The sequence below is a fragment of the Alligator mississippiensis genome, chromosome 9 (genome assembly GCF_030867095.1).
Source record: "Alligator mississippiensis isolate rAllMis1 chromosome 9, rAllMis1, whole genome shotgun sequence".
NCBI lineage: Eukaryota > Metazoa > Chordata > Crocodylia > Alligatoridae > Alligator > Alligator mississippiensis.
Window position 1 is genome coordinate 12,791,549 of NC_081832.1, and position 27,803 is coordinate 12,819,351.

A 27,803-nucleotide genomic window follows, 5' to 3' on the forward strand; every position below is an offset into this window, starting at 1 on the left:
TCGATTTTCACTTTCAAAAACAAGCTATACAAATTTTTATTCACATTGAGTTGTCTGTCAAGTTAAAAATAGTCATCACATTTCTACATCCATTTCTTTGTATCAATTATTGTCCCCGACTGTAAAAATATAAGACCAATATACAACTAATGCTAGTTTGATTTTTGTAAAAATCAACATTCATTTAGTGAGATATCAATGTACATTATACACTAAGGTTGTAAGAAAAATACTGATATTTGACATTTCAAACATTTTTTCATTCATGTAAAAATCAAGTTGCAAGTAAAGTTAGAAAATACACAATATTCAGAGGAGTACATATTGCAGATAACTCATAAGAACGTTGTCCTAAATTTACATAAGCTGTGGAAGAACATGATTCACAGTTCGGCTTTATTATCTGGTACCATAACTGAACTTCACAGGAAGTGTGTCTTAAATTCAATTAACTTTTTTTTCTGTTAAAATAAGGTGCACTTAGAAGGCCAATCTGCTTTCAGACTGCCAGTAGAAAAGAGGGATTGACTGCTTTCACTGTGCATGTACATGCCCATATAACACTATTTAAAAGAATTTTGGTTTTCCAATGCATTGTGAAATAATTTGGATGTTATAAATTAGTTTATAAAATCTAGATTAAAAATACAATTTACACATTAGATATTTATCACAAACTGTGCATTAATAGCAGCTTACTATTGTCAATCATGCATTAATAAACTTAATATCAATTTTGGATTTTATAGCTAAAAATAAAATTTGTACAAAAGAGTGAAGCTGTGAAGTATTTTCCTCTACAGAGACATTTTAGAGGATGTGAACTGTTAAAAGCTTAGGAGGTAGTGCATGAAAGGCTAACAATATCTGTATAATCTTTAGAAAAAAAAACTTTATACTGAATCCCCAGTACCATTTTTATATATAAAAGTCAATTAAACAACTTGTTTCAATAGTTGATTATCCTGTAATATGATTTTAAAACAGTTAGTAATAAGCAATTTTATATAGTGGTAGGAGATTGGTAGAAGAACTTTTAGAAATGGTCTATTATGGCAACTGCAGTGTTAAGCAATTACATGCCATGCAGTCTGTCATTTTCATTGCCAAATGCATAAAATGCTTACTCTTTAGGCATTTTAAAATGATTTTTATGCTCGATTCTACCACATATCGTAAAATTTCTTCAAAGTAGAGCTAGTCTATATTGAGTACTTTTCACAAAAATAAATGTGTTACTCAAAGGAACACCTCCTCATTGATCAAGCCAGTCAGTTTCAAGGAAGCGTCCTAAGAAATGGAAATTTATGTACAGTTTTATTGTATAACCTTATTTAAAATTTCCTTAAGTTCTTAACACTGGTTTACAAACTTAGTGTTCATGAATATGATACAAGTAGGAATTAAGCTGAGCAGCGCACTAGTCTTACACGTTCGTATTTAAGCAATAAATTATGATCCTGTAACACTAGTGTTCTAAGGTGTCATGCTTATGTGTAAGTTAATAGCTTATCTTACATCCAAACTGCTACATAACTAATGTACCATATTAGACCCATAAAACAATTCCATCAAAAGCATTACACCTGTATTAAGAAGTGTGCTACCAGTTCAGTATCTGTGGATTTCATTCTCTTCTCTTAATCCAAGTTTGTTTTACTCATTTGATTGTTCACCATACATTCAAGTACACAAAAGGCACAAAGTGAACAATACTAGAATAAATGAAAGTCATTCACTGAGTTTCTAGGGAAGAGAAGGAGGTCCTCAAACCAAAGAAATGGAGGGAGAGGGGAAGGAGAACCCATAAAAACAAACAAAAAACCCAGTTTTCCCTAAAAGTCGAGTTTTGAGCAGCATGGATTTTTTAAAAGGTTTTTAAATTTAAAAGAACTAGCAACATGTTTATTTTCGTCCCATTTTATATTCTTAAACTGGAAATATTTTTTGCCTGTTTTAAATTTAATAGTTGTTAGTAAAAAAAATTCTAAGAAGCTGCATGCTTAAAATGCTGAGCCATAACCTTACTATTAAAATGCCACAAAGCTGATAATAAAATAGCCCATGCTGTAATTTAAAACATCCCATACTGCTATATTGAACATCACAAGTCAAGAAGCCTGAAATACTTCAAACTGATAGAATATAATTTGGTTGAAGTCCACAGGACTCGTAATTGACTTAGGAAAAAAAACAAACCTGCAACTTTCACCCGAGATTCCTATTAAAAATATTAGCTTGCACAAATAGCGTTAACCACCTTGAGAGTTTAAATGCCTTCTCCTTACTACCACAAAAGCAACTGTTTTGAAGAAACGTTATGCCACTAGCAGAAGAGTTTAATATAGTTATAGCCCTGGAATTACAGAATACTAAACCAGATGCTTAACATTCAGCATGATAGCTCCATGTAAATAAATGTTAAGCATCTGCTTAAGTGCTTGCAGCACAAGGGCTATTATTTCTGATACTGTTTTGTCTACAGGACCTTCATAAATTAAATGTTCATGGCCCATTTATTTCAAAGTTTCAAAAGACAGGTTTGACTTTGTTTTAGAAAAAGAAAAAACAATGTAAACTGCTTGAATCTGGAATAAGAAATAACTTGGATGTAAGAAAAACAAATCGAGACAACTTTCAACTTACTACCAATTTCACTCAACTATCTTTCCATTAATAAAAATCTTTAACATCACTAGAATGTTTTGAACATGTAATAAGCATCAGGTGAGATGTTAGTTTTATAACCTCTCTTGAATTTAAATTTCTTTAGAAGTGTACCGAAAGGTAAAGTACAATAATTAATAACTAGAGCAAAGTATAAGAGACCACTTTAAATACCATAAAAACTAAGAGAAGAGAACTGGTCCCCAAGGTACAAAACTGAAAGATTATTAAAACTTTCACATTAGAATTTACAATCATAGTTAAGAGCATTTCCAAGTAATTTTACATGGCCATGCCTGGAAGATTAGAAACAATTAAGTTGTATGTCTAATTAATTATTTAATCTACCTCACATGGTAATGGAAATTTACTTTTCAAAAGCCAGTAGTACCCCACTTAATAAATATAAAGTCATACCTCTCAACCATCCTTCATTTTCAACTGAGATTTACCTCTGTCCAAGGCTTACCAGTTATTTACGCTTGCTTGTAAAATATTTACACACATGTATAAAACTATGAAACTGAAATAAGCAACCATTTTTTTTTAACTTTACTGTACTTATTTTTTTCCTTCTATTTGTTTACAGCTTGTAGTGGTTAAATAGGCTGAGAGGTATAAACTGCATTTCATACTGTGCCAAATTGAAAGGTATATGGCATCTTCAGTTAATAGTAAAATGTAATGATGCAATTTCATAATGTTATGATTGTTCCATCTTCTTCTAAGGACTTTTGGTCTGCATCATGTATTTCATACTCCATGTTAATGCTGCCTGCTGAATGAAATAAATTTACTTCGCTGGAAGGAATGAAACCATTTTGTGTTGACTCATGAAGAAGTTCGATTTGTGTCAATGACTCCAGACTCTCGCAGGTCGGGACAGCTTTTGGAATCTGCTGTGGCTCACCACTGTCTTCAATAATAATGTCTTCATCATCACTTTCTTCTTCTTCTGGATGGTAATTCTGCACAATGTGTGGCGTGTAACTTTGAAGACTATTATCAGTCGACTGACCTGAGCTGCCAGAAGTCCGACTGTTCCTAACAATATTATTTCTCTGGTTTGCTGGTCTCACTGTAATGATCAGGTTACGGCTATTAGCAATCATCATGTCTGTAACTTGATCAAGACTCTTTCCTGAAACTTCTATTCCATTCACCTCCAGTACTTCATCATTGACAGCCAGTAATCCTGTGCTTTGAGCAAGGCCTCCAGGAACAAGCCTGGATATGAAAATGCCTGGTACCTTCTCTAATCCATGTGGCGTTACTCTCACACTAGAGCCATCTCGTATATAGAATCCAAGTGGTTTGTCAGTTCCATATTTATAAAGTCGTACCCGGCGGTGAGTTTCTGGAAGAATGTCCACATCTATAATAGAAGACACTGGCCTGAAGTCTTGTGGCATGCTAATGACAACATGCGGTTTCTTTCTATGGTTATCTGGACGCAACACATTTGATAAAACATTTTTCTTCCTCGTCATAGTGTCTGTACCAAAAGCACTGTAGTCTGCATCTTCTGAAAAACAAATAGCATATTTCAGTAATTAGCATGAACTATACTGTCCAATCTAGATTAGATAGCCATCAATAATCAAAGCATTTTAGATTGACAAGGCTTAAAACATTTAATAAAGTTATCAGCATGCAATACTAGCAACAGTTCTCTTCATTGGCAAAACAGCTTTTACATTAACAGGAAACCAAGTCTGATTTACGCTTATCTGGTTCATAACTATGAACGAAAAAAAGCCATTAGGGGTTTAAAAAAGTTAAAAGCAAAATCAGTAGCCTAATACTACAGGTATTAAGGTGAGACACTAACTTTTTTTTTTTTTTTTAAATAAATAAAGAGTGGGAAGAATACAAAAGCTTAAAACCTCTTTTCCCCACCTAGTTGTCAATGACATTTGCAAAACAGTACCTGACTCTTACCCAGAATATTTTCATTTGTTAATTTTCTCCCCTCAAGTTTCAGTTAATGGGAATAGAAAAGAATGAGAAAGGGAGAGCAGCCAGTGGACCTATTATTGCTGAGTACCTGGATGCTAGCCAACTGACCTGGATTCAAACTCCAGAAAGTTTATTCAATTCTATTCTTCCCTGCCCCCATGCTAAAAATGTCTGATCAACAACAAAAAAAGAAACCCAAGATACAGCACAGCAGAAAATACTTCAGGAAAATTCTAAACAACTGATATAACTGCCATAATCTGAGTTGACAGAAGTGTCTAAATGGTTTATAGTCACTAAAGTTTCTCTTTAAGCCTGTAAACTATGAGATTATTTCTTTATAGAAAAGAGAGAGTTAGCCAGCTGTGATATTGAACTAAAATTTAATTCCAAGTGCATGCCAAATACATATTTTAAACAAACATCTCTAGCTGAATTTTAGCATAGGAGGTAATAATTCAAGAAGTGTCAGCAGGCTAATCACATTAGCACTTCTCCAGTGCTTTGTATAGCTTTGCCTCATTTTAATAAAACAAGTATTTTAATCCTTTATAGAAGAATAGATACTTCTACATTGTTTTTCCAGTTAGCATGTGAACTCCTGAGATCAGCTACCCCACAATTTCTTTGTGCCTACATAAGTGGTGCTTTAACTCTCAACCGAGACAAATAAAAAAAGGATTAAAAAACAGAATTATAATTCCAATTGCAAACTAAGGAAATACTATTTAAGTGTAAAAACATAAGAGGAAATAAAAGACAATTTTGCAACTATTTAGTTGGTTTAATAAAAGATATCACCTCTGCCAAAAGTTCTGCATAAGAGGAAATTAAGGTCTCTTTGTTAATAGCATTTAATGAAACTGAAAGTCATGCATATTAGGATTGGGAAACACCTCCCACCTATGAAAGAAAATAAACACATTCACAAAAATTAACATTTCCTATTCACCTCAAAACTGAAATATATTTAATGGATGTACCTAGAAGTTAACAGCTGCAGAAGAACCACAATGACACAAAACATTCAGACAAGGTTCCTTGGGTGAATTTGATATCTTTTATTAGACCAACCTAAATGGTTGGAGAATAGTTATTAAGCAAGCTTTCGGGTTCAAAAACCCTTCGTCAGGCTAAGGAAGCTGCAGCAGTTGGTGTGTGCTCTTCCTGGATGGGATGAAAAGTCTTCCATCCAGGAAGAGCACACACCAACTGCTGCAACTTCCTTAGCCTGACGAAGGGTTTTTGAACCCGAAAGCTTGCTTAATAACTATTCTCCAACCATTTAGGTTGGTCTAATAAAAGATATCAAATTCACCCAAGGAACCTTGTCTGCCTATATCCTTAGACCAACACGGCTACAACCTAAACCCCCACAAAACATTCAAACATTTAAGACTTATAAATACCATAAGCAGAACAGAACAGAACTACAATTCTAAACTGAACTGTAGCGTAAAGGATATAAAATCATTTGTCTAAAAGTGTAAACAGAGTATACAAGTTGACAAAGCAAGAAATGTATCAAAGCTGGTCTGAAGAGGGGGTTCTTGATTGTATGTTTTGTAGCTTCAAAATCTTACTAGGCAATGAAATAATAAAACAATTGACTTTCAATGCCATATGCTGACTATAGGGTGGAAGTAGGTAGCTAAGTCAATAGAACCATATTATATTTGGCAGTTACCTTTTTGCTTTCACCTTGACTCCTTAAAATCCCCCAAAAACCTCACATTGGGAGGGCAGAGATTCCTTTTCAGAATGCTCCAACCATTTCTCATATCATCACAGACTCACTGCCACCATTGTTTCAATGTGGGCACCTCATTAGCACTCGGGTGCTGTGGCTGAAGGAGCACAGGAAGCACCACCACAGGTAAATCCTGCATATGCCAGGATATCAGTACAAAGGACTCATTCCACAGTGTTGCTGCTTCACTTGCAGAGTTCAAGTTATCAGTACGCTGAGGACACCCCAGCCCACCTGGCTCGCCCCCACCACCAGGGGTGGGACCAGAACCCGTTGCAAGGAAGTGCAGGCAGCAGCGCCTGAGCTGTCACCGTCCTGCGATCTCAATCCCAGGGCCAGCCCCATCCCACTCCAGGATGCTGCTCCCCACCTGCCCACAGTCCCATCCCAGCTGCATACAGAGGCCACTTAAGGAGCTCTGGTGAGCTGGAGGGGGGTGGGGGGGGGGGGGGTGGAGGAAGGCTGTGACCCAGCTCAAACTCCCTTAGTGGCCCTCCAGCCAAAATAAATGCCCACCTCGGAGTTAGAACATTGTTGTAGCTGTGGTGGTCCCAGGAAGTGTAAGAGGTGAGGAATTTTGTTCTGCGATATCTTTTATTGAACCAACTGTATAGTTAGGAGAGACATTAGGCAAGCTTTCTTCAGATGCAACAGCTTTTTCCTGAGACCTGATAAAGGACAGTGTGCGCGCAAAAGCTTGCCTAACATCTCTCCTAACTATACAGTTGATCCAATAGAAGACATCAAAAAACTACCTGCCTTAAGAAGCTAGATAAAGTGGGGGCAACTAGAAAATTATGACAACTGAACAGGCTATACCAGCAGTTCTCAACCTTTTCTAAAACTCAAAGCACTCCACAGAAAATGCCAGTACCTAGTTTTCACTTATTTTTGGCTACAGAAAAAAAATAGAGCAAGTCTCCTGCTGCAAAGAACTCTAAGACCACAACAGGTCAGGATGTTTTTGATGCTATGGATTCCTTTTTTGAAAACTGGATTTATCTTGTGAACCCTGTTTGCATGCCTAACTGCAAACTCTGCAGCACCCACAGCACTCTTGAAAAGAGTACACTAGGCACCCTAGTGTACTACAGTGCCCTGGCAGAGAATTGTTTGGCTATATACTTCAGGGACTTCAATTAAGTTTTAATGAATAATGGGATTATAACTTTATGGTTTCTTGAAGAAAAAATTAAAACCAGCCTGTGTAAGAGAAGCTTGGAACTCCTCTAGTTTAGGAACTGGGGATCGGGAAACCACCACAACTAAGCTAAATTTTAAAAGACACAGTCCAGATATTAAGAAGAGTTCATTATTAACAGTGTTTCCTATGCCAAATCATTAAATTAAAATTTTAATTTTAATCTTTCTAATAATAATCTTCCTATGCCAAATCTTTCTGAGCTAAGGAGTTTAGTAAGAGAGACACTGGGGACTTGGAGCTTCAATGAGATGGGAGTCCAGGATGTGTGGCTGTTCCTTAAAGAGATGATCCTCCGAGCTCAGACAGAGTCAGTCCCAACACGAACCAAAGCGGACAAGAGTGCTAAAAAGCACCTTTGGCTCAGTAAAGGCATCCAGGAGGGCCTGAGGGCAAAAAGTGTGGTATACAATCAGTGGAAACAAGGAGCAATCACCAAGGAGAATTAGACCTCCACTGCTTGTGATTGCAAGGAGGTGGTTAGGAAGGCCAAGGCAGAGATGGAACTCGGGCTGCCAAGCAGAATTAAGGATAACGAAGTCCTTTTTCAAATACATAGAGAGTAAGAAGGCACCAGGTAATGTGGGGCCCCTACAGGACAGGCTTGGCAATCTGGTGATTGCAGCAAGGGAAAAAGCTGATCTCTTCAACAAGTTCAGGCTCAGGGGACACAACGCCATGCGTAGGGTCAGGGACGATCTAGTTAGGGAACTCTTGGAGCGGCTGGACATGTATAAAATCAGCAGGTCCAGATGCTTTTCATCCAAGGGTACCAAGGGAATTGGCAGAGGTCATAGCAGGGCCCCTGGCACGGCTGTATGAGCACTCGTGGTGCTCTGGTCAGGTCTTAGAGCACTGGAAAAAGGCCAGTGTGGTCTCCATTTACAAGAAGGGGAGAAATGAGGACCCGGGTAACTATAGGGCAGTTAGTCTCAACTCGGTCCTTGGGAAGACCTTTGAGAAAATTATCAAGGAGCACATCTGCGGGGGCCCAGCATGGGAGGTAATGCTCAGGAGCAACCAGAACAGGTTCATTGTGGGCAGATCCTGCCTGACTAACCTTGTTTCCTTTTACGACCAGGTCACCAAGTTCTTGGATGAGGGCGTTGAGGTGGATGTTGTCTATCTGGCCTTCAAGACGGCCTTTGACACTGTTTCTCACACCATTCTCATAAAAAAACTAGGCAACTGTGGCATTGATGCCTACAGAGTCAGGTGGGTGGCAAATTGGCTTGATGGTCGCACCCAGAGAGTGGTGGCGGACAGGTCGTTTTCAGTCTGGAAGGATGTGGGCAGTGGAGTTCCCCAGGGCTTGGTCCATGGGCCTGTGCTATTCAACATCTTTATCAGCAACTTGGAGGTGAGAGTGGAAAGCATGCTGTCCAAATTCGCTGATGACACAAAGATGTGGGGAGAAGTGGGCACATTGGAGGGGAGGGACAGAATCCAACTAGAGCTAGACAGGTTGCAGAGGTGGGAGGATGAGATTAGAAGGGAATTCAATGCAGACAAGTGCAAGGTGTTGCATCTAAGGAGAAGGAACTTGCAACACACCTATAGGCTGGGGAACACCTTGGAGTCATTGTTGACTCCAGGATGGACATGAGCCGCCAATGCGAGGAAACAGTCAGTAAAGCTAACTAAACCTTGTTGTGCATCTACAGATGAATCACAAGCAGGTCCAGGGAGGTGATCCTTCCCCTCTATGAGGCCATGGTCAGGCCACAGTTGGAGTACTGCGTCCAATTCTGGGTGCCGCGCTTCAAGAGGGATGTGGCTAGCATTGAGAGGGTCCAGAGGAGAGGCACTCGCATTGTCAAGGGGCAGCAGGGCGGGCCCTACAAAGATAAGACTAAAGGGCCTGAATCTACACAAGAGAAGACTGATAGGGGATCTGGTGGCCATCTATAAACTCACCAGTGGGGACCAACGGAAAATAGGTGAGGCTCTGTTTCCCGGGGCACCGCCTGGGATTACAAGGAACAACAGCCACAAATTGATTGAGAGCAGGTTCAAGCTTGATATCAAGAGGCATTACTTTACGGTTAGGGCTGCCAGGCTCTGAAATGGGCTCCCAAGGGAGGTGGTGCTCTCCCTTACCTTGGGGGTCTTTAAGAGGAGGTTGGATAGATAGCTGGCTGGGGTATTATGATCCCAGCACTCATTCCTGCCCAGGGCAGGGGGTCGGACTTGATGATCTGTTCAGGTCCCTTCTGACCCTAGAAACTATAATAAACTTTGTTTAAAAGTTATAGAAAATGTGTTTGTTCTCTGAATAAGTAACATGGAATTTAGAGACTAAATAGAATGATTTAAAGGGTGACAAACTGAATAATTTCTAATGAAAGTTTCATTGATGTTTATACAATATGGAGTTCCTTCCAATGCTTTTTAATTACTTTGTATAAAACATTCAACTGTGCAACAACAGGCCAGAGTTCAGATTGTTATAGATACTTGACATTAACCCAGGTATTTCAAATAGGAAACCATAATCTTATGAATCATGTTGGAATACCTAACAGTGTTAACATTGTGTGGTACCCTGTGGCATCCATAAAAGAATCAAGAACTGTGTACTGGTGTCCAGTTTTGTGTCCCACACTTCAAGGACGTGGACAGATTGGAAAAAGTCCAGTGCAACACAACAAAAGTGATTTAAGGGATTGGAAAGCAAGACTTAAGAGAAAAGGCTGAAAGAACTAGGCTTTTATTTGAAGAATAGACTGAGAGGAGATCCGATAACCTTCAAATACCTGAAGGGCAGTTAGAGAGAGGATGGAGATGGGCTTTTCTCTGTGGCCATAGGGGACAGGACTAGGAGCAGCCTCAAACTATAGCAAAGGAAATTTAAGTTGGAGATTAGGAGCAATTTCCTGATTATAAAGTCAAGCACTAAACAGGCTACATAGAGAAACTGTGCAATCTCCATCCTTGGAAGCTTTCAAGAGTAGATTAGACAGACAGTTGGCTGGGACAGTTTAGTCAGATGATCTGGCCTTGAGCAGGGGACTAAACTAGATGATCTTGTGAGGTCCCTTCTAGCCCTACTTTCCTATGATCCTGTGGAAACTTGGTACTTGAATACCAAAACCATATATTTTTGCATCAGTTTCACAATAACTGAGAGAATGAATAGTGCTCTATAAATGATCAAACATAGTGGCTGTTCATTTGGTTTGGAGGGAGAACTCAGTTTGGTGACTCAAAATTGCGTGGGTCACATACATCTTTAAGTCTGTTATACTGCCATCTAGTAGTACTCTCTACTAGGGATAATTAAAAATGTAGGCTTTTATGATCGCTACAACAACACTGACTGCAACAACCTGTGACTTTATTTATTAGATTTATATTTTCTAGGGAGGAGAACAGGTTCAGAGCACCATGGGAAACAGATAACATAGTATTAACAGATGTAGAGCTGTTTATTTTTTCTTCCGTCCCATCCATTTATATTTACCTTTTTAATTTCTTCGTCTCTTGCATACCTGATATAAACAAAGCCGGAAAACTTACACAGCCCCTGCAGCAGCAGCAGCTTGTCAGCACAACTCCAGACCCAGGGGGGCAAACATAGGCGCTTGTCACACCTCCCACCATTTTTCCTACCACCAACTTGAGTTGCCAGAGGTGAGCAGAGGCCCTGAATTCAGTAGCGAACAAAGGGTGTAGGGTTGGGTGGTTGAGCAGCAGTGGTACTTATCCCGTGGGTTCCCATGCTGCGCCAACAATCTCCATGAGCTGCAATTTAAGCCTTCACAGGCTGCAAGTTAGACACCTCTGCTTGAGATCACCACAGCCAACCCTCCCCGCCACAAAGTAAATGTACACCAATTTGAAACAGTGATTTAATCCAAACAGAAGTACAGTATAACTACATAACATATAGTACTGTATGCTACTGGTAATAAGTGTCTATGGCACAAACCACTGAAAAGCTTATAAAAAAAACTCTCCAAGTGTACATGTGTCAGTATTTTAATCTCCTACTTAAGAATCTCATAATAAAACTTTTTACCTGAAGGGCAATTTAACTTTACTCTGACCTGGGTAGCAATTCTTGTAATGTTCAGCTGGAGAGTGATGATCAAAGAAAAAAAATGTAAAAAGGCTAAAACTGTTACTTACCTAAACACTTTAAACTTGAAACTGGTTTTTGTATAAAGAACTTTACATTATGTCAACAATGTTCTTGCATTTTCCAAGTTGTAACATAGACATTTCATTTGGAAATGTGACTGCACACTGAACAGTTTTAGTGCTGTACAGCAGTCTTATTTTACACAACTACTTTCATAGTTTAGGAATGCAAAATGATGCCTGTAGATAGCAGCACACCTGTGCAGGTACTGTAGGTATAAACAATTTGTCATGTGACCTTGGGCACTGGAACCAGTTTTATTAAGAATGTTTAAAAAGGGGAAGGGCAAGAAAGAAAGAAGTCTAAGATCTTGTGATCTGAAAGAAGAAAAACCTGTCTCATCGGTGACACACAAAAGATCCTGTACATGAAACACAATCTTGTCATATTAATATGACATGCTGTTCCATAGAACTGCTAACAATATCTGTCTGGGATGTTAGGAACTTCATTTTTTAAGATTGCACGATGAAGGCCAAAAACAGTGAAAGATGTGCTTCTACAGACCCTTGGGAGGTCCAACCAGGTCCTAGACCGATGGGAGGTCCAACCAGGAAGCAAGTAATAAGCCCTATGCAAATTTACCACTAAGTAGGAGAACACCAAACAGCCGCTTTAATTTGCTTTTGCTCCAGAAAAGTACCACTGGTGGAGATTTCCTGGAAATTCATTGAACCCACTGGAAAAATCTGTCAAGATTTAGAACTATTTGAATGACCCCTCCTTTCTCAAACTTTTAAGTCAGACTTTAGTTTTCAGACTTCTTATTCAATTTTCTGAAGAGTAGGACCATTTTAACACTTAAAGAGAAATGGCACATGTATACTGCTCACATGCTGTTTCAGCTTCAGCTCTTGAGTGTGAAAATTCAGATTACCGCTGACAGCAACAAGCCATCTTAGATGGATCTTGTATGTAGTACCCACAATAACACTCATGTTTTACTGTATTATAGTATGTTTTAACACAAATGTAGTTTTAAACTTAGAATTTCAGTAGGAAATGTGTAGTAAGTTACCTATTATAAACATTACTAGTAACAACACTAAAGAGCAGAACAGCTTCAGTTACGGTTTTCAGGCAATCAGAACTCCCCCCCCCAAATCTTTTGAGTCAAAACATATTCCCTTATTTTTGTAGGAAAATTTAAACCATCTCTAATGAGCTGTTTTAGAATTAAAGCTAGAGCAAGAACATGACTATTTTGACCACCATCAAGGACATTTTAAAAAGCCTCAACTATGGACATTTCCCCCACACACCAGATTGCAAGGTCCTAGAGTGTTAAACAGCATTTGGCCTTTAGGTCAATATTGGTTGAGAAATCTTTTACTTAGGACTTGGGAACTCTTCTTTTCATTAATAATTCTTGCATTTATTTTTATTTAAGTATTACAACATTAATGTGTTCAAAGTTAAGAAAACTGAAGGTGGAAACATTAAGATTCTTGTGGTAACATTAACTCAACTGCAGTATGCATATATTGTATCCATTCTTTCCTTATTAAACTGTCTATCATGTATAACCAAATATAATAAGACTCTACTTTTTAAGCTGCACTTCTTGCAGCACAGGAACCTAACCTGCAAAAAAATAAACTTTAAAAAGTGATACTACATAAGATTTCAAAGAATTTAATTTTCGTATAAAAAGCTGGTTCCAATACATAAGAAGAGATCTGGACTTCAAGATCTCTCCATCATAAGGAGATGGTTGTGTTTGCAGTCTGACACTCTCATTAAAACTGATGTTTTACCTTAGAGAAGTCCTCTTAGAGGAGCAAGGAGGCACTTGTAGAACAGTATCCCTGAATTTGCAAGCCAGAAAACCAGCACATGCAGCAGACTACACAAGGCATTAGGGATTTTTGTCTAGTAATGAACTGGGATGTAGTTTACTGATTCCATGCCAACACAAACTTTAAGGCAGAAAATTAAAAGTTATTTAATTTTGGGAGAAATAGGAGAAGGTTGATGAAGACTAATCACTTCTTAACTCAACCAGACAACATGACTCTGTTTAACCTGTCCTCCACCCCCAAACAAATTTTCTAAAGTAATATGCTTGAGTATAAAGGCATCTTTGTTCTAACTAATCAGTTTACAGCTACAGTGAAAAATACTTTGGCATAAAGCCAAAGGACATGATGTTAATAACAAATACATTAAGGTGAATGCCCACATAGCATAAGTAACTCCCCATTTCAGTAGCCTAAAAATGGGAACCACTAATTTGTTTGCATGTCTTTTACACTTAAAAAAAAAAAGACAAAACCCTCACCACATGCACAAATCTACAGGTGACCAAACTGAGTTTAAATCCAATATTCTTTAATACCTGAAATTATTGTTGAAGTGTTCTTCAATATGCTTTTAAAGGAAGGTCCAACATCATGCTTCCAAAACGTAACAGGACATCCTATTACAGACATCAACTGCTTCATTTATCTCATGCTTCCAAAAACATTACAGACTGGTAATGTTCATAATAGGTAACTTACCCCACATTTCCTACTGAAATACTAAGTTTAAAACTACATTTGTGTCTAAAACATACTATAATACAGTAAAACAAGAGTGTTATTGTGGGTACTACATACAAGATCCATCTAAGATGGCTTGTTGCTGTCAACAGTAACCTGAATTCTTTCACACTCAAGAGCTGAAGCTCAAACAGCATGTGAGCAGTGTACATGTGCCATTTCTCAGTGAAATACCACAACATAACCCTAATTTATTAAAACTTTAAAAGGTGCAACGAACCAACTATATTCAACATTTAACAACATATACTAAGAATAGAGGCCTTGCTAGGATGAAAAGCATACTCTCACAGAAAGCATGCTTGTCTCAGCATTTCTTGCCAGAATTTCAAGGAAAAAGAGATGTTGAAACACCAAAAATCGTGAGGGAAAGGAGTCTTGGAATGTCCATCAGAAAACAGGGAGAAGGAAGAAGGTTAAAATTTAACTCTCCTTACTTCCTACCAGCTACTGAGTGGGACCAATATTAGTTTCATTGTGGTTCAGTGAAATGCGAACACATTGCTGACACTTCCAAAATTTTGGCAATTGACAATTCTCAAAATGAAAAGCAGTTCTGGTAAACGTTGTTCTTGTATACCCTCTACAACTCTCATTCACAACATAGCCACAAGTTACTCTAACCTCAAGCTTCTTTGTACAGGCAAGAAGCAAGGTACTTAAAGCTGGTTACATAATGAAAGTGGATTTAAATACAGCCTTTCTATGCTCTAGAGTGATTTGTTCTTTAATATTAAGTAGGTGCCAATCTGTCTTGAAGCACAAAGATTTATTGCACCTGTAAACGTACATCCAGCAAAACTGTAGGCTACATCTACTATGCTATAGAACAGCCATTCCAGGGAAAGTGGAAGCCCTGTCTCATCGAACAAAAAGGCTAGAAATTGTAATGTAGCAAAAAAATCTACGTTAGTAAGAACAGAAGAACTAATCCCATAAGCCTGTAGAAATAAAAGGTAAAGCGAAGTCTGTGGCTTAGTCTTACGTTGCAAGAAATTATGTTTCCCCAAATCTCGGTTTCATTGAGAAGGGGCAAAAAAGCATATCCAGCTAGTCTTCACTGCATGCATGAACTTCACAGCTGTTTCAAAAATAGTTTTATCCTTAAGTCAGATTTCTGTTGCAGACAGAGAGTCTCATACATCTAGTTTTAATTAAAACTGCACCACTTTAGTCTTTAAATTTCCTTTTACCTCTTCCAAAATGATACTTGTCTATTTGAATTCCATCCTAAAATTCCTTTTATAATAAATAGACAATTGCTCTAGAGTAATATATCCAGAGCCATCTCTAAGGGTATGCGGGGGAAAGGGGTGGTGGAGGCAAGCAGCTGGAGTGAAGGCTTCTAAGTATTTACAAGTTAGCAGGTTGATATAATCAGAAAAGGAAGCACAGGGTTAACCACAACCCGTTAAACTTATGGAAAAAGTCTAGCAAAGGCAAGGCAGTCTAATTAACACATAAATTAGACATTTTAGGCATTTGTACCACCATTTTTCAGTGTGGGCATGCTGATGCCTGTGACGCTGGAGTCTGTTGCAGCGTGGTAATTATCACACTCCAGCAGACTCAATTAAATTGAGTCTAATCTGACGTGCTGTAATTGCAACGCATTGGAGCAGCCTCTATGCACATGTATAGGCACCCTCGCATACCTGTTAGACCAGCACCTCTTCCTTTTCCATTAACTAAGGGTCCTAATGTTTCCCTGGTGGAATTAGCTTGGGGGGGAAACTCTCCCACTGGAAAAAAATTCTATAGAAAAAGTCTCTAGCAATATAAAAGGGTATGTTAAAAGCCACAAAAAAAATAAGAAAAAGTAGTATTTGTTTATCAGCTTGAAAAATTCCAGTTCTGAAAGAGATAGAGATTGAACCTGGAAGGTGACATAGAAGCCTTATCACAGGTTGATATTTCTTCAGGCATACCTGATTTTCATCTGCACTCAAGTATAAAATAAAAAGACTATGCAATCAAACAATAAGACATGAAGAGCTGCAATTGCATCCACCTGAACAATCAGATTATTACATAAATTTATTACTAGTTTTCAACTCAATAACTTGGCTTGAGTTACTACATAACTCTTCCATAATGGATTTACTAAAGAAATAAAACAGAAGAGTTTATTTCAATTTACTTTATATAATAAAACTTGAGGTTTCACATCTGCTGATAACGAAATTTTGATTATCAGTATGTATTTCAAAGTGAGTACAACCTGTATGATATAAATGGTAAGTTTTAGCTTTCAGACTTTATATAACCTGGGTTTATGCTCTTTATTCCTTAGAGCTCTCAGCTCAGAGACAGTCACAAAAAATATGTTGTTTGGTATCAAAGTGAGGAGGGGGGGAAAAAGTGCCTGATTGCCACGCTTTCTTACTGACCACTAAATGGAGTGACTTGTATTAGAATTGGTCAGCGTACAAAACAAACTGCTCTACGGCCCAAGTTAATAACTTTACCTTGAATGCATGTGTAATGAGTTATATGTAAAACTCTAGTAACATAGTAAAACATATGGTGCTAAAACATAACCTCAATAATCCTAGTCTGACAAAGTAGCTTAACTACTCTCGTCATATGGCTACTGGAGGGAATTAAATGGAATCAGACTCCAGAGATGGAAGAAATGCATTAGATCATCTAGTCCATCTCTGCCTATTCAGGGTTGAAATATAAAGTACATACCTGTTCCCTGTACAACAAAAAAATAGCAAATACATCTTGCTGGAAATTCTATACTTGACAGAGGTCCAGACGTTATTTATAGATTGTTAGGGGCTGGAAGGAACCTTGCAGATCACTGGGTCCAGCCCCATCACTCTAGGAAGGAAGACAACTGACCCCAGTGAGGTGACTGTCCAGTCTCCTCTTGAAAACCTCCAGGGTAGGTGAGTGCACCACCTCTGGAGAGAGCTTATTCCACAGTCTGGACACTCTGACTTGAAGGAGTTTTTCCTGGTATTAAGCCTAAAGTGGCTTTCCAGGAATTTGTATCCATTGGTCCTGGTCTTCCCCAGGGGTGCCCTAGTGAACAGTTATCCACCAAGCTCCTGATGCACTCCTCTGATATAGTGGTAAACTGCTATCAAGTCCCCTCTCAACCTTCTCTTCTTTAGGCTAAAGAGGCCCAGGTCCCTCAGCCTTTCCTCATATGGCTTGCCTTGCAAGTCCCTGATCACATGGGTGGCTCTTCTCTGGACCCTCTCAAGTTTTTCTAAGTCCTTATTGTAATGCGATGCCAAGAACTGGACGCAGTACTCCAACTGCGGTCTCACCAGCGCTGAGTACAGAGGGAGCATCATTTCCTTAGTTTTACACAAGATGTATCAGTTGATGCATGCCAGCATGTTGTTTGCCTTGGTAGCCACTGAATCGCACTGACAGCTCATGTTCATGCGGTGGTCAACCATTATTACCCCTAGGTCCCTTCCAGCTGTGGCACAGGTCAGGCTGTCACCTCCGTGCCTGTATGTATGTTGAGGGTTATTTGCCCCCAGATGGAGCACCTTACATTTGGAAATGTTAAACTTCACCTGGTTCCGGTCTGCCCAACTCTCTAGCCTGTCCAGGTCCACCTGTATCAGCAACCCATCTTCTGGCATGGCCACACTGCCCCATAACTTGGTGTCATCAGCAAACTTGGACAGTGAGCTTTACACTCCTCCATCCAAATCATTGATAAAGATGTTGAAAAGCACTAGTCCAAGCACAGACCCCTGATGGACACCACTGGCCACTTTGTGCTAGGATGACGCAGATCTGTTCATGAGAACTCTCTGGGTCCCACCCTGTAGCCAGTTTCCAACCACTGAACCATCGAGCAGCTGAGCCCACAATCTTGCAGTTTTCCCACAAGGATATCGTGGGATACTAGATCAAAAGCCTTTTGGAAGTCTAGGTATATAACGGCTACCTCGTGTCCCACGTCCAGGTGGCGAGAGACCTGGTCGTAGAAGGAGATGAAGAAGATGATTTACAAGAGGTTATTACTGCCCTGGGTCCAATAAAAGTTATCACCCCCCCCCCCCAAAAATCCTTGCCTCTTGTGTAATTCCTGGGCTATCATGGCAACATCACTAACTACCAAATGTTATCAAGTGTTTTGTTTGAAAACTTATGTTTCAAGAAAAAGATGGGCTTTTAAAAGACTCAGAAGAAACAGATGATTTGGATCTTAGATGAAGTTCCCAGCTCAAAAGTAATCAATTCTGTTGATGTTTAAACCAGTAGCAACAAGAAACAGCAAAGCTCAATTTTTAATACAGCAAGTTGCAATTAATTTGTTATTCAGAGCTCAACTACACAGTCATCTTGTTGCTGTAATATAGGAAAACTGTGTTTTGCACAAAATTTACATATTCCTGTGTTAAGAGAAATCTTTGAGAAATCGTGAGTTGTCTGTGAATCCAGAGAAGCCAACTAGAATACTATAATTAGACTCTTGGTTCTTGTCATTTTCAAGTTTTTGAAAAGAAATGTAGACTATATTACACAAGACAAAAAAACCCGACCAAGATCATAATCAGTTTTCCTTAATGAAAAAGGATCTTAGAGATGGATTTCAATGAAAGTTGCTTGGAAAAGAAGAGAAGAAAAATTCCCACACTGACTAGTAATTGCACCTGAACTCTAACAGAACTGTACCATGCTGAAAATTAAGAAAAAACAACCAACCAACCAAATGTTTTTGGAAGCATGAGATAAATGAAGCAGTTGATATCATTATTCTAAGCTATACTGATAATTCAAAAAAGGCATTCAAACCAAGTTCTTTTGAAGCTCATTAATTTCCTATTATTTAATTAGGATCTGCTGAATGCATAGTACAGTTAAAGCTTTCTGTGTGAAGCAAAGCAGGCCCAAGCATCTCTGACTTCGAATATTTTAATCTGTCTTAATAAAAGTCTTGGTAAAAAAGGGGTCACATACTAGGGAATGCTGTTCCAGTTCTAATGTCTTCATCCAGTTTAGTTAATAATTAACCATACTTATTTATGGAAAAAAAAATTAAAGCTGAAAGCAGGTATATCCCTACTCCTGCCCCTGTTCAAGGAATGGCCAACATTTATTTTGGTAGGAAGCAACGGGCTTAAATCAAAGTTATTACAGACATTTACACCTCTCTGTATTTCTTTAGAAGTTGTTTGGTAGCTGAGTTAGAGGACAAAGGTGCAACAACACAGACTGTTTTCTGAGGAGTCTGTGGTGGGAAAGGACATGTAGGAGTCTGAACAAAGATCAGTAAGAAAAATTAGATCATTATGGAAATCATAACGAAGAAACAGAACTGTTCCCAACATGCGACTTTTAGGAATTTGAATTGGAACAGGGTATGAATGTATACACAAAGGGGGCTTAACTTATTATTTTACACAGTGTTTACAAATAACTATACTTACCTTTCCTTTGAATGAAAATCCTGAGCAGAGGATTAGCTGTGGAAACTGCTTTATGATAATTGTCATCATTATTGATAGGCAGCAGATCTCCATGAATATCTGTATATCCAACTAAAACTTCAACATTGGGTATCTTGTGTACATGCTGCAATAATCCATAAAATTCTTCAAATTTTCCAGGTTTTGATCTTTCCAGAGAAAATCGTCGAAATTCTGCTCCAAACTACCAAAAAAAAAAAATTTTTTTTTTAAAACCAGATCAATGTACAAGGGTACAACAGAATAATTTGACAACTACATTAATAAGTTCATCACATTAAAAATTTGCTCCACTTGGCAGGGCTGGGGGATGAAACAAGTTAAACTTAAACGACAGCAAAATTCCTAAAAGCTTTAGTGAGTGTCAAAGGCCATGCAGGAGTGTTCAAATATTTGCATTACTTGTCTTGAAGTAATCAACTCAAATGTGTAGCCTTGATCAAAATGCATATTTGTGATTCCACACAATTTTGCTCTTACTATTTAAGTAAGAGCACAAATGATCACATAGAAGGTTCTTCACCTGTAAGATGACACAAAGCAATCTGAAAGAACCATTATGAGCTACATACTTACAAAAAGCAATTGGGCTGTATGGGTTGCAGAACCACAGCCATATAATGAGAGTCTGGGATAAAAACTGTACCTAATAACATTTATTTTGCCGTCATCTAAAGCAGGGGTTCTCAACCCATGGCGCACAGGCCACATACAGCCCAATCAGCACACTGCTATGGCCCATGTGACACCCTGTCAATTGATACACTGGAAGTAAATTGCATGGGCACAGCCCACATAACACATCAAGAGCTGCAAGTGTGGCCCACTATGGCAAATAAATTGAGAACCACTGATCTAGAGAATAACCAAGACTTTGGGGCTCTTTTTTATATTTTTATGAACAGACAAAAGCTTACTATGAGATAGTGATTCTGGCAGAGGGCTTTTGCCAGTACATGCTTATAAACTACAAATGCAGTAAGAGGGAGCCAGTATAAATACACCTGTACAGATACATTAGCAAACCTTTTCTAGTTCAGACTAGGCCTAAATCTTAATTACTTATTTTTGGTGGCCTAGTGGCAGTGCCTAACACAACCAGCTGTGTTGTAGAACTAAAAGACCTGGAGTAAACCCTTGCCAGCTGTGCTTTTCTCAATAAACCTTGTTTCACTTGGCATTGAGACCATTTACAATCTCTGTAAATTGCATCCACACAGTGTAGGAATATTTTGCACAGCAGACCTGGTCTTAAGATGTGAGCTGACAGATTTAAGTGCTTGTAGTGAAAGGCAATCTTTCCATTTCAAAGCCATTATGGTTTTTCACAACATGTAGGGTATTGAAAGTGTGATAGGCTCATCTATGCCTAATGTACTAATAGAAGTTTTACCAGCACTATCAATGTCTTGCCACTGTCAGACACTTCTTACAGAATTTCACATGCACACACTGAAGTCTGCAATCCACTACCAGTTTAAGTGTAAATTTTTTAAGTTACGTTTCTTTCTGTAAGATGTGGAAAAAACCTTTACTGTAAGAACTAAATTCAAGAGTAAGTCAATTCAGGCACACAGCTCAGCAGAGTCCTTGAAACTGAGCTCAAGAAGTGTGAAATACCCCATTTATCTCCAAGGGGAAACAATACAGTCTAAAGGCACAAACATTTCAGCTCTCACTATTCAATCATTAATGCAGAAACACCAAGATAATCATCTGTAAAGTGGTGCTCAGCTGTGCACTTGTGCAGCAGAATCAAGCTCTGTTGGACTAGGAAAACTAAGAGTATCCCATCTTCTAAAAAGTTTAGCCACTTTTTGCCCCAGGCTTTCAAAGGGAAAAGGTCAATCCTATTCCTTAGCCTATTTAAACATCTGTCTTTATTAGATTCAGATCTTTATTTCACTACCAGTCCAGCTCTAAATGACAGCAACAGTAGAAGTGGTGATGAAAGCAGGACTCAAAATTACACAGTAAGATGGCCACAATTGAATCTTAATGATAAAAAGCACATCAATTAGTGGAACTGTGATAATTGTAGCTAATATGCGTTTTGCTAATCCAGATACTCTCCTCAGAGTCAAAACCATGCACCCTCCTCAGCTCCTTACATTTGAAGCTCTTTCTTTACTTGTATAACAGTACTACCTACAGACCAAATCAGGAAAGCATCCAACTGAGCTAGGCACTGTTCCCACACAGTAAAAGGCAGGGCAGAGTTAAAGCAAACTAATGTGTGGGGGCAAGACGGTCTAAAAGGATGTGAACCAGAAAAAAAAAGATTGAAGATTGATTGTTTTAAAAATCCAATAGCTAGCATTTTAAAATGAAAACTTGCCTTGTCTACACAAAATTTTTTTAAAAGTGATAGTTTGTCAGTGTAAACAATAGGATCTTGCTTTGTATAGGTTGATCCGAAGAGACAAATGGGAGCGCCATGAAGGTAGTTAGTTGTCTAAACTCGTGCCTGTACACAAGCACAGAGGCTACTTCAATGCAGTTGAATCAGCTGGAATGTGGCAATTAACACACTGCACCAACCTCCTGCATTTCATGCATCAGCATCCCCGAGCTTAAAAATGGGGGGGGGGGGGCGCTTTATCTAAAGCTCAAACAAGCTTTAGTTCAAGCGCCCTCACTGCCATTTTTAAATACAGGGACACTGATACATGAGACATGGTAGCACTTTAATTAGGATGGAGCTACTCTAATTAATGCACCAAACATGTGAAGTGCCCCCAGTGATTTCAACTGAGAAGTTAGGAACCTAAACATATTAAGAGGTGCACTGATATATCGGTTGGGTATTGGATCAGCACTGATAAAAGGAAAATTAACATAACTGGCTATTGGCTTTTTTTTTTTTGCCATTGAAGCTGATAATGTTGTCCGATAATTAATTATGCTGGGGCTGCCAGATGCCTGACCCCAGATATACCACCATGTTTCAGGCTCAGGAAGCTGCCCCAAGCCCAGGGGCCACAGCTTCTTCCTACTGGGGAGGGGCTATAGCAGGGGTGGGCTGGATGCGGCCTGCCAGTACATTCTATCCAGCCCATGGGGCCCCTAAAAAATTTAGAAAAATTAATTTTAATCTGCCCCTGGCTGCCCGTCATGCAGCCCTCGATGGCTTGCCAAAACTCAGCAAGCGGCTGTCTGCCTAAAATAATTGCCCACCCCTGGGCTACAGCCACCCCAAAATTCACCTTAGTCTACCTACAGCCACCCCACTCAGCACCACCACCCATCCTGCACAGCTGAGCCCACCCTGCTCCATCCCGGCCCCAGCCCCACGCCCGAGAAGAGGCTGGCACTGCCCCTGCCAGGAACACCATTCCTTTGCAGGCTCAGCTGCATGGGGCAGGCAGTAGTGGTATTAGGAGGGGTGGCTACAGGGGGGCTAAGATAAGTTTTCAGGTGGCTATATCCTCCCCAAGCCCCCCTCCCCCCTGAGGGTAAGGTATACCCCCTGTGTAGTATACCACATATTTTCTAGGTCCATACTGAATAAATGAGACTGAATTTGCCTTCCTTGAAATTAGGCCTCTTATCATGCCCCAGTCAATCTTCATCTCCCTTTTATTCACCAAAAGAATGTAATCAAAACTTTTATTTGCATTCACTTAGAAGCCTGTCATAACTCCATAGAGACAAGGACCCTATTATTTGCTCATAGCACCAAACACAGAGCACAGCAAAACAGTTGTATATAGAGGTGCACTGATATATCAGTCCGGTATCAGATCAGCACCAATATAAAGAAAATTGATCGTATCAGAAAATCGGCCTGATGTGGACGATGATTTGGCCGATAAATGCCCGTGCATGCGCACAGCCGCAGTGCAGCATGTAGGCAGCGAGAAGCACAGCCTGGCAGCTTGGAGAGGAGTGCAGCCCAGCAGCGAGGAGAACAGCCTGGTAAGGGCTGAGGTAAGCACTGCCCAGTCAGGGCAGGCGCAGGACGAAGCCATGGTTCGTCTGGGGGGCATGGGAAGTGGCGGCTCCCGCCACTGTGTGCTGCTGGTCCAGCGCTCGCCTGCTCCCAGCCTGCCTCACCCTGTGCAGATCCAAGGGCACATGTCCAGCGGGGCATTGGGGGTGGGGGGGGCAAACAGCAGAAGCAGCAGTGGGAACTGCCGGATCAGTGGCTCCTGCACAAGCAGCATGCAGCAGCCACAACCATGGCTCCTTTCTGGCTGGGCTGTGCTTGCCCCAGCCCCACTCCTCCCTCACTGCTGGAGCCTTTATCTGTCCCCCCACAACCCTTTCCTCCCCTTCCACCACACCAGACTTACCAGCTGCATGCAGCTCTCTAAGCTGCCAGGCTGGTATCGGAAATCAGATCAGTATCAGCCGACATGCCTCCTTAAAAATCGGCTATCGGTCCCAAAAATCTATTAGTGCACCCCTTGTTGTATACCTTCTGAACTCCAACACTCCACCCTTCTTGCAAGTTTTAAATAAAACGATTCACTGCAAATATCTCCATTCTGTAGATATTCTAATTATGGTAATATTAGCCAAGAGTAAGGCAGAATGAATCACCTGCATTCTTATCTCAATCACACCTGCATACAAAAGTAAATAAAAACTGGCAGGAGGAATTTCCTTCACATCAATGACGCAAGCTTCTTTGTGACATCAGCAAGAATTTCTCTTTGGTTTTCTTTAAACACTTTCCCATAAAATTTGAAATAGGAACAAGAAAAGAATTTCTCACATTACACTTTTATTCCTTTTTATTTTATTTTATAGTTTCCCCAGAGGCTATTGTTTAATGCAATTTAGTGAGATAAAAGGAAGTGCCAGAGTTAAAAGGACTGTATCTCTGACATTATTGTAATATGGCAGATAAAGGGCTAAGTTTTCCTAAATCACATGCATATATAAATAAGTATATTAAATTATGATTGCATCCAATGGTAGTTACTACAGGTAAGTGATAAGAGTCTGAAAGCCTGGCCCATAATTTTCCACATACTTGGCAAAGCTCTCACTATTTCTGTTTCAAAGTGGGTAAGGTTTCTGAGCAAGAATCAGATAATTTCATCAGTTTATATGCTCTCTCAAAACATCATATTATTTTTGCAGTTGAACATAAAAATTACTTTCCTTTACTCTTATTAGATAAGCTGCACTACAACAAAATGGAAGAGAAAAGCTCCAAGGAAGGCAAGGTTGTTTAAGAAGATGGGTATTCAAAGAAGAAAAAATGCTTAAAAAGGTGGGCTGCAGAAGAGAAAGGGGTTACCTGCTAATTGAGAACTAAAGCACTTCATAAAACATGAACAGCAGAGCATCCCCATTTTACAAGGGGAAAAGCACAGTACACTTCCCACCTATATGCTAGATGCATTGCTGACTATTTCCTTTTTAGATTAGAACTACACTAAATTACACTCTTTTGAGAAATGTTAGTCACATGCTTTACTACAGAAAGACTAATGCTGACTACTCTTGCCCTGCAGCATCCCAATGCTATCTTTATGTGATAACTTGCTGCAGCAGTAATCCAATGAGCTACAAACAGCCACACCATATTTTATGAGAACACTGAAACTAGTTCAGCACCATATTAGATGGGAGGGCAGGAGTGGGGAGAGGAACCTCACAGTACAGGTTTCCCTTGCTTTATGCTGTACATGTGTTCCTGGAAAACGGCACATAACTCAAATTCACGTAAAGGGAACCCACTTTACAATGCAATAAATAGGGATATGTTCCAAAACCTCAACTGTACTGACCATTTCTACCACTTTTACAAGACAATTTTGGTACTCGCCAACAGCAGGCAGTACACACAAGTACATGGCACTACCATAATGGGGATGACAACTACAGAAATAAGTGTTGCAGACAATGAGCAAAGAGCACAGATCCACACAGTAGACTACATTTTGGTGCATGTCACTCCCACAACGCGCTGCGCAAAGCAGCATAAGAGTGAACAGACCTCACATATAACAAATTTTTGGTATAAAAAGGGTCATCCCATAAGAGAAAATTTGCACATACAGAACCCATATAAAGCAAGGAAACCTGTATGCTGGTTTGTTGCCCACTACCATACACAAAGATAAAAGTCTCTACAACTGATACTGTAATCACTTTGCATTTCAAAAGAATGAGATTTGATGTGCCCAGTGAAACAAGTACAACTGCAAATATTCTTTGGTTCTAAAAAGTTCTTCATCCTTCTGAAAATATCCATTCTATAGCATCTCACTTGAACTGTACTGCCAGCAAGTGCATGCTGTGGTCTGAAACAGGCTTCTGCTCACATACATACATTAGTTGTGATTTTGGTTAAGTTCTCCAGTGTAAATTAGGACACAGCAAAACTGTTCATTAGAGGATCTCTCTGTTTCCAGCAAAGGAATACAAACATTCCTGCAAAAATGTGCTTAAGCAAGACGCTTTGCTTCTTTACATCCCTTGCAACAGAGACAAGCAGATCCAGTGACAGACCCTGACACCCACTGACATATGGATCTGTACAGAGCTTAAGATGTTCTCATCACTCACTAGCAACTTACGCCTCTTCCAAAACACCAAAAGGGCATGCATATAACATCTTTGATAACATTCAGTTTTGTTCTCATTCAAACAGGACATCTGTATCTGGGAACTGGTGGCCTGAAACACCAAGCTGATTCATACACATTAGGGCTGATGAAAGAGGGGTTTTTATTTTTAGACAAAACAAAACAAAAAAAGGTGCATCTCCAATTACATTAAATGAAAATATAGAAGTGGAAAAAGGTTATGAGCAACTATATCTATAGACATGCTTAAAATAGCACTTTTCATTTTAATCACCCAAGAGCTGTTACACCAATGGACTCTTATCTACACAGGTTTTCTGAAACTGTCACGTTATTAGTACAACCTATGACAGAAGCTGCTGATACCTTTACTATCTACACCGCCACGTCACGGAGCCTTCAAATATATCTATGCCCTGATCACAGTTAACATCAGGAAAGATGGAAGCGGTAAAAATAGGCAGGGCGCAGATTGTTACAAACTAAACAGCACGCTGGTAAAAATGCCTATACCAAGCCTGCATTGCAGCTTCCACAAATGAAAGAAAACAAGTTCCCGAGTGCAGGCACACTCGCATTTGCTGAGAGGGGGGGGGAAAAAAGTGCTTTTTAGATCAAGTTACCCAATTGTATTTGGCTAATATGGCTTGACACACCCTTTCATAACACAGATAAACACCTTTACAATGCTGAGTTCCAACACCGTCAGCGAGCAAGATATTAGGCGGGACTGAATCTTGGTCGATGCCTGAAAAATGCTGTTCAAATATATCTGTTGCTTAGGGGCACGGGAAAGCAACAAAATCAACCCGTTCCTCAGACCAACATCGCTATCGATGCCAGGAAAAGAGAAGAAAAAAGAAATCGAGCATGCGAACGCAGCCCTGCACCGTGACTTATTCAGCTGCGGCTCTACCTGCAGGGGGAGGTCTGCCGGCACGGCAACCGCTCCCCTCGTCCATGTCGCCCCCAGCGTAAGGGGTATTTTTTATCATTGTCTCTCTCCTCCCCCACTTTTTTCCTTGGGACCTGGTCAGGGTTCCTGCCTCAGGCAAGGGCTCGGACTAGAGGTCCCCTCCCGCCCCCAGACTCCCTTATTCCCCGACAGAGGAGAGGAAAGCAGGGCAGGGCAGGGCAGGGCAGGGCAGGGCGCGCTCCCCCCCCCGGCCGCCGCCGCCGCCGCCGCCCCCCGACCTGCGGCCGCTAATCTCCGCTCATCTCCCACGTCAGAGCCGCAGCTCGGGGCGACACGGAGCGGAGCCCTCGCGCGGACAACCGCCGCCGGGCCGGGCCGCGAGTGACCCCGGGCCCGGCAGGTGAGTCAGCAGCGGGACCCACCTTGCTCTTCACCTCCATGGTGCCGAGGCCGCGGCTGCCCCCGACGCCGCGCTGGGCCCGGTTCATGCCGCAGGCGGTCGGAGCCTCCTCCTGGGAGGGGAGGGGGGACGCGGTCAGCCCGTCCTCCGGCCCGGCCGCCCCTCTGCGCGGGGAGGAGCCACCCGCGGGCCTGGCACCTGCCGCGCCGAGGGGGGAGGGGCGGAGCGCTC

General features: G+C 40.3%; 1 protein-coding gene across 1 annotated transcript; it reads right to left on the reverse strand.

Annotated features, from left to right (window-relative positions):
* PARD6B (par-6 family cell polarity regulator beta) lies at positions 1 to 27,790 on the reverse strand. Its single transcript, XM_006267409.4, has 3 exons — positions 27,595 to 27,790; positions 19,673 to 19,895; positions 1 to 4,192 (listed from the first exon to the last, which is right to left on the reverse strand). The coding sequence occupies exons 1-3, from the start codon at positions 27,658 to 27,660 to the stop codon at positions 3,363 to 3,365; spliced, it is 1,119 nt and encodes a 372-aa protein (XP_006267471.2). The 5' UTR covers positions 27,661 to 27,790; the 3' UTR covers positions 1 to 3,362.
* Between the last annotated feature and the right edge of the window lie 13 nt (positions 27,791 to 27,803).